This window comes from Pogoniulus pusillus, chromosome 6, assembly GCF_015220805.1.
Source record: "Pogoniulus pusillus isolate bPogPus1 chromosome 6, bPogPus1.pri, whole genome shotgun sequence".
Taxonomy (NCBI): domain Eukaryota; kingdom Metazoa; phylum Chordata; class Aves; order Piciformes; family Lybiidae; genus Pogoniulus; species Pogoniulus pusillus.
The window spans coordinates 41,010,663-41,023,501 of NC_087269.1; the positions used below are offsets into that span (position 1 = coordinate 41,010,663).

The window sequence follows — 12,839 nt, forward strand, 5'->3', positions numbered from 1 at the left end:
GGAAAAAAAAAACCACCCAACAAACCCAAGACTGTATTATAAAAGCCATGTCAAAATAATCAACAGCTATACAGGCAAGGAGAATCTTAGCTCTGCATCTCATGAGTCAATAATCCTTCACTACATAGGGATCAAAGGAATGAGAGACCCATAAACAACACTGCCTGAGCCAAGAGCCAGGTGGGGGTTGGTCTCTTCTGACAGACAACCAGCAACAGAACAAGGGGACACAGACTCAAGTTGTGCCGGGGGAGGTCTAGGCTGGATGTTAGGAGGAAGTTGTTGGCAGAGAGAGTGATTGGCATTGGAATGGGCTGCCCAGGGAGGTGATGGAGTCACTGTCCCTGGAGGTGTTCAAGCAAAGCCTGGATGAGGCACTTAGTGCCATGGTCTGGTTGAGTGGCTAGGGCTGGGTGCTAGGTTGGACTGGATGATCTTGGAGGTCTCCTCCAGCCTGGTTGATTCTATTCTATTCAACCTGGGCTAGAAGAAGGTGTCCTTGCCCATGGCAGAGGGGGTGGAACTAGATGCTCATTAAGGTCCCTTCCAACCCAAACCATTCTATGATTTTCAGACACTTTCACCCAGACCTCACTTAACTTTTCTTGCAGACACTAAAAATGAGTAGTGTCCTGGAGAATACTGGACAGCAACATGATGGTGTGATAGTTTGAAGCAGGCTAGAAGAACTATATGACAGGCTGTGCAAAGAAAACAATGGTGATGTCTACTTTGCTCACAGGCTTGCTGAGATGTATAGGAACAAGAAATAAAAACATTAGATAACCACTCTCACTGGGACTTCTGCATACTAGAGAGAGAGAAAAATGACCAGAGGAGATGAAACATGCCCACTTCTCAACAACAACACAACACTGGAAAGTACAAGAGAAGAAATGACCCAGCAGCCTAACACTGGGTGTAGAACTTGCTCTGCAGAGCACACTCAGTGTTACATGGCACTTGGGGACATGGTTTAATGGCCATGGTGGTGGACTCCATGGTCCTAGAGGGCTTTTCTAACTCAAACAATTCCATGATTCCCTGCTCTGAGGCTGACAAGCACAGGGGAAATCAGGAAGCTCATCTTCCTCAGGTAATGCCATACCTTGGTGATAACTTGGATTCTTCAAGGAGCTTTTTGAACTCTTCTTTGGCTAACAACAATTTATTCTTCTTCTCTTTGTACTCTTCTCTGATCCTGGTCTTGACAAACTGCTCAAATATCTTTGCAAGAAAAGGAAACAAGAAATAGCAGTTAGCAACAAATCCTAGGTGGTGTTTAAGGTCCATCCATGAGCTGTCAATCCCAAGAGTGCAGCTTTTATCTGCCCTAACAATGGGCTTGATTTGCTTGTGGCTGAACCTGCTTGGTGCAGCACTCATCTTGTGTCCTCCAAAATAAGCAGCTAGAAAAAGGTATAATTTAGGCAATCTCTTCATCTCCAGGGAAGTGGTGGAGTCATCATCCCTAGAGGTGTTCAAAACCCAAGCAGATGTCCTTCTTCAGGGCATGGTCTAATGGTCACAGAGGCATTGGGTAGAAGGTTGGACTTAACTAACACAAAATCACTGAACTGTTTGTGTAGAAAAAGACCCCTAAGGTCATCAAATACAACCATTAACCTAAGAGCACTGTGGCCACTAAACCCTGTCACAAGTAACAGAACCACAGAATGTCAGGGCTTGGAAGGGACTTCCAGAATTCATCAAGCCTGACCTCACTGCCAGAGCAGAAGCAAGAAATGTGTGGCCATGGCCTCTTGGGAGGTGCTTTAATGGCCTTGGTGGTGTTGGGTTGATGTTTGGATTCTATGATCTAAGAGATCTATTCCAACCCCAACAATTCTATGAGTCTATGATTCCATCTTCCTCAACTTCCTGGTATCCCTCAAACTGTCTATAATGCTAAACATCAATATTCTGAAGCTGACCCCAGAGAAAAGCCTGGAGACCTTTCAAATCAGCTGCCAAAACCCAGGAGCTTACACATCACCCTCTGCACACATACACCCAAAAGCTTTAATGTGTTTGGAAGGGTCAACAACGTTCCTCTAATACCATTTGGCAGCTCAATATGCATTGGGGTGCTCAGCATCACCATTTTGGATGCCTTCCAGAGGACTTCAGGAGTTCACCATGTCACAAAAATCTGCCAACTGTTTTAAATCACAGTCTTTAACACACAAAAAAAAGATATGGCCTGCTTGGTTTCAAGCCAGAAAAAGCGTGGGTCACTAAAGGAGCTGCTCCTCACAATGCTCCTGGCTTTCCACATTCATAGATCCACAGAATGGTTTGGGTGGAAGAAACCTTAAACACCACCTAGTTCCAACTCACTGCCATGGGCAGGGACACCTTCCACTAGAGCAGATTGCTCAAGGCCTTATCCAGCCTTGCCTTTAACATCTCCAAGAAGGGGGCAATCACAACCTCCCTGGACAACCTGTCTTACCACCCTCACTGCCAAGGATTTCTTTCTAATCTCCAGTCTAAAATCTCCTCTCTTCCAGCTCAAAGCCTTTGCTCCTCATCCTATCATTACAAGCCCTTGTAAAGATTACCTCCCCATCTTTCTTGTAGGCCCCCTTCAGGTACTGTGGATATCCCAATGTCACCTTGTTGTCTTCCATAGAATCAACCAGGTTGGAAGAGACCTCCAAGATAATCCAGTCCAACCTATCTTCCATCTCCTCTTGCACTCAACTTATTTCTTGCAGTATAATCTATTTATCTTCCCTGTTTTTTTTTCCATAGTGCTTCTTCAATAGCCAATTTTTTATGCTTTTCCTGTATTAATCCTTCCCTTCTCCACAGCCCAGACTAAATACCAGTTGTAACTGGGCTTCTGTGGCACTCAGTAAACGTAGATTTGCATCCTCATAGCTGATGAGAAAGCATCTGTGGCAGCATCCATAAATTCTTTACTGTGAGGGTGGTGTCACATTGGAACACACTGCCAGTGGGGTTTAAACTAGATGATCTTTAAGGTCCCTTCCAAGCCTTATTCTGTGATCCTGTGATGACTGGCTGGCTGTGATCATAGAATCATAGAATCAACCAGGTTGGAAGAGACCTCCAAGATCATCCAGTCCAACCTAGCACCCAGCCCTAGCCAGTCAACCAGACCATGGCACTAAGTGCCCCATCCAGTCTTTTCTTGAACACCTCCAGGGATGGTGACTCCACCACCTCCCTGGGCAGCCCATTCCAATGGCAAATCACTCTCTTTGTCAAGAACTTGCTCCTAAGATGCTCCTTTACCCTTTGCTGCTCCTTGCTCAAACAAAAGCAGAGCCAGTGGCAGATGTTCACTAACAGATCATTATGGTTCTCAGTCAAACCCACTCATCTCAACTTGGAGAAAAGGAGGAGTCCCCTTAGACCCCTGTACATCACTGGCCTGGCCAGGCAGGAAGAGAGGGGGAGGGAGCAGGAGAGAGGGGGAGAGAGGGGGAGGGAGGGAGGGGGGAGGGAGGGAGGGAGGGAGGGAGGGAGGGAGGGAGGGAGGGAGGGAGGGAGGGAGGGAGGGGGAAAGAGGGGGAGGGAGGGGGAAAGAGGGGGAAAGAGGGGGAAAGAGGGGGAAAGAGGGGGAAAGAGGGGGAAAGAGGGGGAAAGAGGGGGAAAGAGGGGGAAAGAGGGGGAAAGAGGGGGAAAGAGGGGGAAAGAGGGGGAAAGAGGGGGAAAGAGGGGGAAAGAGGGGGAAAGAGGGGGAAAGAGGGGGAAAGAGGGGGAAAGAGGGGGAGGGGGGGAGGGGGGGAGGGGGGGAGGGGGGGAGGGGGGGAGGGGGGGAGGGGGGGAGGGGGAGAGGGGGAGAGGGGGAGAGGGGGAGAGGGGGGGAGGGGGGGAGGGGGGGAGGGGGAGAGGGGGGGAGGGGGGGAGGGGGAGAGGGGGGGAGGGGGAGAGGGGGAGAGGGGGAGAGGGGGAGAGGGGGAGAGGGGGAGAGGGGGAGAGGGGGAGAGGGGGGGAGGGGGGGAGGGGGAGAGGGGGAGAGGGGGGGAGAGGGGGAGAGGGGGGGGAGAGGGGGAGAGGGGGAGAGGGGGGGGAGAGGGGGAAAGAGGGGGAAAGAGGGGGAAAGAGGGGGAAAGAGGGGGAAAGAGGGGGAAAGAGGGGGAAAGAGGGGGAAAGAGGGGGAAAGAGGGGGAAAGAGGGGGAAAGAGGGGGAAAGAGGGGGAAAGAGGGGGAAAGAGGGGGAAAGAGGGGGAAAGAGGGGGAAAGAGGGGGAAAGAGGGGGAAAGAGGGGGAAAGAGGGGGAGAGGGGGGGAGAGGGGGGGAGGGGGAGAGGGGAGGGAGGGAGGGAGGGAGGGAGGGAGGGAGGGAGGGAGGGAGGGAGGGAGGGAGGGAGGGAGGGAGGGAGGGAGGGAGGGAGGGAGGGAGGGAGGGAGGGAGAAAGAGGGGGAAAGAGGGGGAAAGAGGAGGAGAAAGGAGGGGGAGAAAGGAGGGGGAAGGGGGGAGAAAGGAGGGGGAAGAGGGGGAGAAAGGAGGGGGAAGAGGGGGAGAAAGGAGGGGGAAGAGGGGGAGAAAGGAGGGGGAAGAGGGGGAGAAAGGAGGGGGAAGAGGGGGAGAAAGGAGGGGGAAGAGGGGGAGAAAGGAGGGGGAAGAGGGGGAGAAAGGAGGGGGAAGAGGGGGAGAAAGGAGGGGGAAGAGGGGGAGAAAGGAGGGGGAAGAGGGGGAGAAAGGAGGGGGAAGAGGGGGAGAAAGGAGGGGGAAGAGGGGGAGAAAGGAGGGGGAAGAGGGGGAGAAAGGAGGGGGAAGAGGGAGAGATCACTGCAAGGTTTCTGGGCCCATTCTCTTGCCTCCCATAGGTGTTATAGCCCTTGCTGAGTATTGATCAGATTCACTCTTTACATGCTCTCATTCAGGCTCTGTCAGCCTTTCATCCTCGCAGACTTGCTGCAATATCTTCAGAGCCTCATATGGACTCTCTCCAGTAGTTCCCTGCCTTGATTGGTGTTCCCTTCCAGCCAAATTTTGGACACTTTTGAACTGGGGAGCCCAGCACTGGACACAGAGCAGTAAACGCTGCTCAGCTCCTAGAAAATATTCTAAGTGATAAAACTGAAGCAGTTTCTCTACAGTACTTCAAAACAACTCACAGCAGAAAATCTGCCTTGTGGCCAGTTCCCTGCCTACAGCCCAGCTCCCCAGGCCCACTGGAAGTTGTGCTCACCACCCAGGAGACTCCTCATCTTTCTGTGCAAACCCACCCACGACCGCTCAAAGGAGACTGCTTTGAGCAGAGCTTCAACCTGAGCCCGACTGAAAAAACACACACAAACACAAGAAACTCGAATTTTCTGCCATTCTCTTCATGCTGCCACAACAATGACTCTGTGCTCAGGGTGGATCTGAGAGGTGTTTGCTGGAGGTCACGCTCACCTGCTTCCTCTCCTCTGAGTTGAGCAGAAGGTAGCGGGGATCAAAGACTATTTTGTGCAGCTCTTTCTCCCAAGTAGAAAATGCTGAAACCTGGGAAAGGAGACAAACAGAGATGCATAAAGGAATGTTAATAAGGTGGTGAAAGAAGAAACTGTTCCAAGGTGAAGCAAAAGCTCAGCTCAGCAAGCTAATGAACCCTCTGAAGGATGCCCTAGAGCGCCCAGGAACTGAATGTTAATCTCTTTCTGGTGATGTTCTGGTCGCCCCCACACCATTAGTATTGATGTGCTCTAAGACATCTCAGTGAGGATCTAGAATCCACCTATTGCATGATTTTTGATGAAAAGACTCTGTAGCAGAAAGGAAAATGCCCATTTTATTAGCCCCTTTGTGCAGCACAAGCATCAGTTTCCATTTAAGCAATTATCTCACCCCCAACCTAAACTGTTCTGGTTGTGAACATCTTGTCCTGGTGTGAGCTGGAGCAGAGCTGGCTCTGGGCAACGCTGGGACTTCCCAGCTCAGGGAGTCACCTGTGCAAGTTCAGGGCAGGGCTGCAGAGCCAGGAGCTGCTTCTAGCAGGGAGAAGCTGATCAGAGAGCTCCTGCTAAGGGCTGAGCTGCACAAAGGCTCTGCCTGAGACTTGCTTCTGGCCACACCAAGGGCACTGTCACAGCTTGTGCCACACCTTTGGCTGCAACTGCAGTGGCCAGGACAGAGGACCCTCAATTGCAGGAGGAAGTTGAGGGATCAGCAGGCCAAGCCTCTTCTCCAGGGGCCAGTGTTACAGGAGGATTTTGTCCCCATCCCTGTGTTCCTGAATCCAGTTCCCATCTGCTGCCGAGTCCAGTCTGGGACTTGCTCAGTGCCTGCCCCCAGTATCAGTGGTGCCAATGGTGCCATCATTGCCATCAGGGGTTGGTTTCCATGTTGATTTGTGTCTCTGTGTCTTTATGCCATGGGACTGTTCTTCTTTGCATTCCTGGTGGAGGAAATGGTGGAGTTTCTTTCCCACCCCCTCAGTCTCTTTCCCTTCCTCCCATTTTCTTCCCTTTGGCAAGGTAGAGAGGTCCATCAAGGCACAGCCCTGACCTTGTGACACATCTTCAAAGCATAATGGTTAGTAATAAATGTGCCACTTCCCTCCTATGTTTAAAGGTTTCTCCCATTTCCCACTGGATCCACCACCTCTTCTGTGAATCTGCTTTTGGAGTGTGAAGGGACTTGATGAGCTCCAGAGGTCCCTTCCAGCTCCCACCACGCTGAGGTTCTGGGGCTCTAACTGGCACCCTGGTTGTCCACCCAAGCCCTGTGCCTCCACTCACCTTCCTACAGCCACATGCAGTGAGGGTATCAGGCTCCTACAGAGATTCCTGTACCTTCTCTGAAAGCTCTGTGTAGGCTGTGAGCACCACCACAACTCAGAGCAGGTCCTTCAGTGGCCAAGCTCCTTTTGCTTAGGGCTTCATAAAGGCATTGAAGGCAACAGTGGATGAGGCCTTGAGCAACCTGGTCTAGTGGAAGGCATCCTTGCCCAGAGCTGTGGGGTTGGAACTAGATGATCTTCAAGGTCCCTTCCAACCCAACCCATTCTCTGAAACATTCTAGAAGGAGATGACTGAGTTCTCCTGCTTGATTTCAGTACCTCACACACCATCACTGCTAATTGCTTCATTACAGCAAACTCTGGAGTAACATAAAATATTCTAATCACTCCATCTAATTACAAAGAAGAGTAAATTCACTACAAAAAATTAAGGACGTGAAGTATCATTAAAACAGAGCAATTAGCACTCAGGCAGGGAAGCTCTGCTGAAGCCAAGTGGTTGAAGTGGATTGGTTTTCCTCTTAGAGTTCTTAGAAATGGGAAAATTTGATATTCAGGCTAAGTTTTTAGATGCATGGTGGTTTTGGGATACCTCCTTCAAAAGTTATCTCCTCTTGTCTTGCAGCTCCCCTACATAGAAGCTTAGAGTTGTTTCAGCTGGGAAAGCCCCCTAAGATCATCCAGCCCAACTCTCAACCCAGCTCCATCACAGACATTAGACTGTGTTTCAACACCTCCAGGGATGGTGACTCCACCACCTCCCTGGGCAGCCTGTTCCAACACCTTACCACTCTTCCAGCAAATAAATTGTTCCTGATCTCCAGCCTAAACCTCCCCTGGTACCATTTCAGGCCATTTCCTCTTGCCCTATCGCTTGATGCTAGGGAGAAGCAGCCAAATGCCCATCTCACTCCAACCTCCTGTCAGGGGAGTTGTTGAGAGCAATGAGGTCTCCCCTCAGCGTTCTCTTCTCCAAAGTAGACCCCAGCTGCTTCAGCTGTTCCTCAGACCTGTTCTCCAGAGCCTTCACCATCTTTGTTGCACTTCTTTTCATGCACTCCAGCCCCTCAACATCTTTCTTGGAGTGAGGGGCCAAAAGCAAACCCAGAATTTGAGGCGTGGCCTCATCACTGCCCAGCACAGAGGGACAATCAATGCCCTGGTCCTGCTGGCTACACAACTGCTAATCCAGGCCAGGATGCTGGTGGCCTCCTTGGCCAGCTGAGCACGCTGCGGGCTCAGCTTCAGCTGGTATTAATCAGTGCCCACAGGTCCTTTTCTGCCAGGCAGTTGCCAGCCACTCCACCCACAGCCTGGAGCACTCATGGGGTTATTGTGACCCAAGTCAAACACCTTGCACTTGGCCTTGGTGAACCTCATCCAACTGAGCTTGGCCCACTGATCCAGCCTGAGCAGATCCTTCCTACCCTCCACTAGATCAACACTCCCACTCACTTTATCACCAGCTGCAAACTGACTGAGGGTGCACTCAATCCCCTTGCCCACACCACATGCCTCATGCTTTCATTCTGACTTACTGCTCCCTCTGACTTAAAAGAGAGCAGCAGAAGGCTTTCCACCAGGTTTCATTTACAGCACTTCTGCATTTCTTAAGCACAAATAACTAAATATATTAATGGAGCAGGTCTGGCGTGGAGATAATTTACTGTTGAGCTTCTGAAGCTCTAATTATCTACCTTTAGAGTCTGCTGATTACCAGTGATGAATTTTACTGCCTAACAGCAGACACCTTGGATGGCTTTTATTTTTTTCCTCCCTCCCAGCAATTGCAGAAACCTCTCCAGAATACATATTTGTAGAGGCATAGAGGGAGGGAGAAGATCTGCATACATTGCTCCATTATCCACCCATTTACATTCACAGCATTTAAGACCTAACCCTGGAAGGCTTCTTGATGCCAGTCACGCTCACAATGATCAGCTCTCTGGAAGAAGGGACCCTCTGAGATGAACTTTGGAGGAGGTGGCTTCATGTTTATAAATAAGAGGATCCAAAATTCCTCATATTGACAGTCACATTTATGTGGTTGCTTCAAAACAGGTGTCTAAGTGCAACCACAGACAACAAAACCCAGGCTGAAGCTCGTTACAAATCATCCAGCAGATGTTATTAAGTTATCTGTAGCTTACAGAATGGTTTGGATTGGAAGGGACCTTAAAGGGTCATCTAGTCCAACCCCCTGCCATGGGCAGGGACACCTTCAACTAGATCAGGTTGCTCAAACTTCCATTCAACTTGACTTGGAACACTTCCAGGGATGAGGCTTCTACAAATTCTCTAGGTCACAAGAAGCATCTTTGGCTTCCCACTGCTGGGATCATTGCAGCTTGCAGTGATGAAACCTCTCCCATGCCAAAAAAAAAAGAGAAAAGCAAAGACCATGCCAGGAACATTTCATAGCTTGGTGCTGTGAAATGCATCTTCCATCCTCTGCCCATCATGTGCTGAACACCTCTGGGGTCTGTGCAGGCCCCACATGATGATGGGTGGTGCTGGTCCCCCTGCCCTGCTGAGCTTATGTCAAAGGAATTCAGCCCAGTCCTTACCCCTCTCTCCAGAAGCATGTCTCGGAAGTGAGTGATGCGCTCCTCTAGGGGAGGTGTGCCCTGAGGTGCTGATGTTTCCTCAGTTTTCTCCTCCATTTCAGCCTTCCCCTGGTCAGCAGCTTGGGAATCTTCTGTCCTTTAACAAGTTAAGACAAAAAAAGAATTCAGTAATTGTCACTTCACAGCATCCCAGCATGGTGGGACTTGAAGCGGACCTCTGGAGATCATCCAGTCCAACCCCCCTGCTAAAGCAGGGTCACCTCCAGCAAGTTGTTCAGGATCATGCTCAAGTGGGTTTTGAAAGTCCCCAGAGAAAGAGATTCCACAACCTGGGATTTTAATCCTCTCCAGAAACATCCCATTCCCCTCATCCCCCCCACCAGGCCAGAAGACCTTCCTCATGTGCATGGAATGGAGTCTGATAGCTGAGAAGTGACCCAGATCCACAGTTCATTGGTAAACTGCAGGGCTTGAGGGCCCTGCCAAGGGATCTCTGGCATCTTCTTGTGTGGAAGGATGGTCTGGAGGTGCAACTAGAGCAGAGAAGCACAACATTATATTTCAAGCTACAGTAACAGTGACAGCTTCATATAAAATTTGTCCAAGAGAGGAGACTTTACAGCAGTGATTGAAGGGACTCATCTGGTTTTATCTTCCTCTCCTCTGTTTTGGTGCCTTCAGACTGGGAAGTCAACATTAAGTGGGGTTTTTTCTTTGTCCCCATGGGCACCATAAGCTCACTCCTAAGGGATGTGTGCAGGCAAAGCACTGACTGCATGGACAAGCTTGCAGTGTGGCACCAGTGAGAAACCTGCCCTTTGCCAAGTGCCAGAAGGTCTGATTTTACCTGACAGCCTTCTCCCAAGACTGCACCTGATCAGGATAAATTGGTGTTCCTGGGAAAACACCACTTACTGCCTGGCTCACTCTGCCTGCACGATCCCTACAACTTCAGGACAGAACAGGACACTTCAGTGCAAGTGGCCACCACAGATGAGCAGCAGCCCAGCCTTGGAGCACAGTGGCTCGAAAGTTGACAGGTGGAAAAGGGCCTAAAGCTGTTGTTTGACAGCAGGTGAAGATGAGCCAAAAGTGTGCCCAGGTGGCCAAGAAGGTCAGCAGCAGCCTGGCCTGGATCTGCAACAGTATAGCCAGCAGGACCTGTTCTGCACACCCTTCATCAGCTTTGTTGCACTTCTCTGGATCTTCTCCAGCATCGAAATGTCCTTCTTGGGGTGAGCAGCCCAAAACTGAACTCAGGATCCAAGGTGTGGCCTCACCAGTGCCCAGAACAGAGAGACAATCCCTGCCTCAGGGATAACAAACTCCTGACTTCAGAGAGGCTGGCCAACTCATTCCTTAAAATCAGGCTTCTGCCCAGGGTCCATCCTTAATGCTTTCAGTACCATCAGGTCCAACTTAACATGAGGTCCATCTCAATGCTCCAAGTACCAAATGAGTTGAGCACAAGCTGAGGCTTTTTCTGGAAAGATCAGAAGGCTTTACATGCTGACAAGGTTCAAGTGAGGATAATGAAAGCAGGGCTGTGGGTTTTTAGCCTCCAACCAGGCATGACCATGTTTTCTCCTGATGGAATATTCACCAATGTGGAATAAAACTCAGTTTGAAATTTCCAGAGGAAAACATATTAACATTTCCAAACCAATGGATGAGATGAGTAGGCACTGTGAGCTCTAGCAGATCATCTTCCTTCTACAAATAATTACATTACTCTTACATTTATCCTCCAACGAGGCTGCATTACTACTGATTTGAGAGGTACCACACTGGTGTTCCTCACAGAATGACAATGACTTTCAGATTGGAAGTGCAAATTTTTGTGCTGTGACATGATCCATGAAAGGCCCAGTGCAATTTTCTACTGCACACAAAGAGCTTTTTGAAGCCAAAACTGAAAGAAAAAACAGCACACAACTCCACCAGCCAAGCACCAGAAGGGTTCCTCTTTCTTTCAGACCTCCTGAAGCCACCAAAAATGATGCTGAAATCACATGGGGGTTTTTTTATCTCATGCCATAAAACAATACAGGATACAAATTTCTTTAGCAAGTAATTACACAATCATTAAGGTTGGAAAAGACCTCTAAGATCATCCAGTCCAACCATCAACCCAACACCACCACGGCCATTAAACCACATCCCCAGGTGCCATGCCCACACTTTTTTTGCACACATTTCCCTGGGCAGCCTGTCCCAGCATTTCAACATCCCCATTGTGAAGAGCTTCCTCCTAGTGCCCAATCTGCTCTAGTTTTCTAGTTTCCTCTCATCCTATCACCACAAGCCCTTAGAAAAAGTCCCTCCCCAGCTCCCCTGTGGCCCCCTTGAGGCTGCTCTAAGGTCTTCCCAGATCCTTCTCTTCTCAGACTGAACAAGCTCTCTCTGCCTCTCTCCCTAAGGGAGGTGTTCAAGCCCTCTGATCACCTTCATAGCCCTCCTCTGGACCTACTCAAACAGATCCATGTTCTTGTGCTGGGGGAAGCAAATGTAGGGTAGGGTATCTTCAGATCTAGAGAGAATAGAATAAAATACCTTTAAGCTAACCCTTCAACTAGAATCACAGAATGGTTTGGGTCAGAATCATAGAATCACAGAATCAACCAGGTTGGAAGGGACCTCCAAGATCATCCAGGCCAACCTAGCACCCAGCCCTATCCAGTCAACCAGACCATGGCACTAAGTGCCTCATCCAGGCTTTGCTTGAACACCTCCAGGGACAGTGACTCCACCACCTCCCTGGGCAGCCCATTCCAATGCCAATCACTCTCTCTGCCAACAACTTCCTCCTAACATCCAGCCTAGACCTCCCCCAGCACAACTTGAGACTGTGTCTCCTTGTTCTATTGCTGGTTGCCTGGCAGAAGAGACCAACCCCCACCTGGCTACAACCTCCCTTCAGATAGTTGTAGACAGCAATGAGGTCCCCCCTGAGTCTCCTCTTCTGCAGGCTGCACACCCCCAGCTCCCTCAGCCTCTCCTCAGAGGGTTTGTGTTCCAGGCCCCTCACCAGCTTTGTTGCCCTTCTCTGGACACCTTCCAGCACCTCAACATCTCTCTTGAATTGAGGGGCCCAGAACTGGACACAGCACTCAAGGAAGAGGCCTTACAGATCATCTAGTTCCATCCCCCCTTGCCATGGGGGCAGGGACACCTTCCCTCAACCAAGTTGCTCAAGGCCTCATCCAACCTGGGCTTGAACACTTCCAGGGATGGGGCTCCCACAACATCTCTGGGCTGTGAGAAGTAAATTTGGCTTCTCACAGGTGGGATCATTGGAGCTTGCAGTGGTGAAACCCAAAGGTTTGATTTAATTCCTGGCTGCTTTGGGAAAGGCTGAGGGAGTTGCTTCTTTGGTACTTGTTTTTTTGCCTGTTATTTCATGAGAGTTTGACAGACACACAGTGATAAAGGTCAGAGGAAAGAACAGCAACAGAAAAACCTCTGGATGTTTCCAAGCTCGTAGCCTGGCTGCAGCATTCTACAAGTTGACTGAAACCTTGGTAACTCTGATGGAAAATAACCCCCCCTGCTTCACTTCAATGGAG

At 50.0% G+C, this 12,839-nt stretch overlaps 1 protein-coding gene across 3 annotated transcripts in view; it reads right to left on the reverse strand.

The window, feature by feature from the left end:
- TCERG1L (transcription elongation regulator 1 like) overlaps positions 1–12,839 on the reverse strand; it is a 114,215-nt gene that overhangs the window by 1,665 nt on the left and 99,711 nt on the right. For all 3 annotated transcript variants that reach the window (XM_064145329.1, XM_064145328.1, XM_064145327.1), the window contains 3 exons: positions 9,274–9,409; positions 5,380–5,469; positions 1,109–1,227 (listed from right to left, as the gene is read on the reverse strand). In XM_064145329.1, coding sequence (XP_064001399.1) covers positions 1,109–1,227; positions 5,380–5,469; positions 9,274–9,409 — 345 coding nt within the window. The remainder of the gene's footprint in view (positions 1–1,108; positions 1,228–5,379; positions 5,470–9,273; positions 9,410–12,839) is intronic.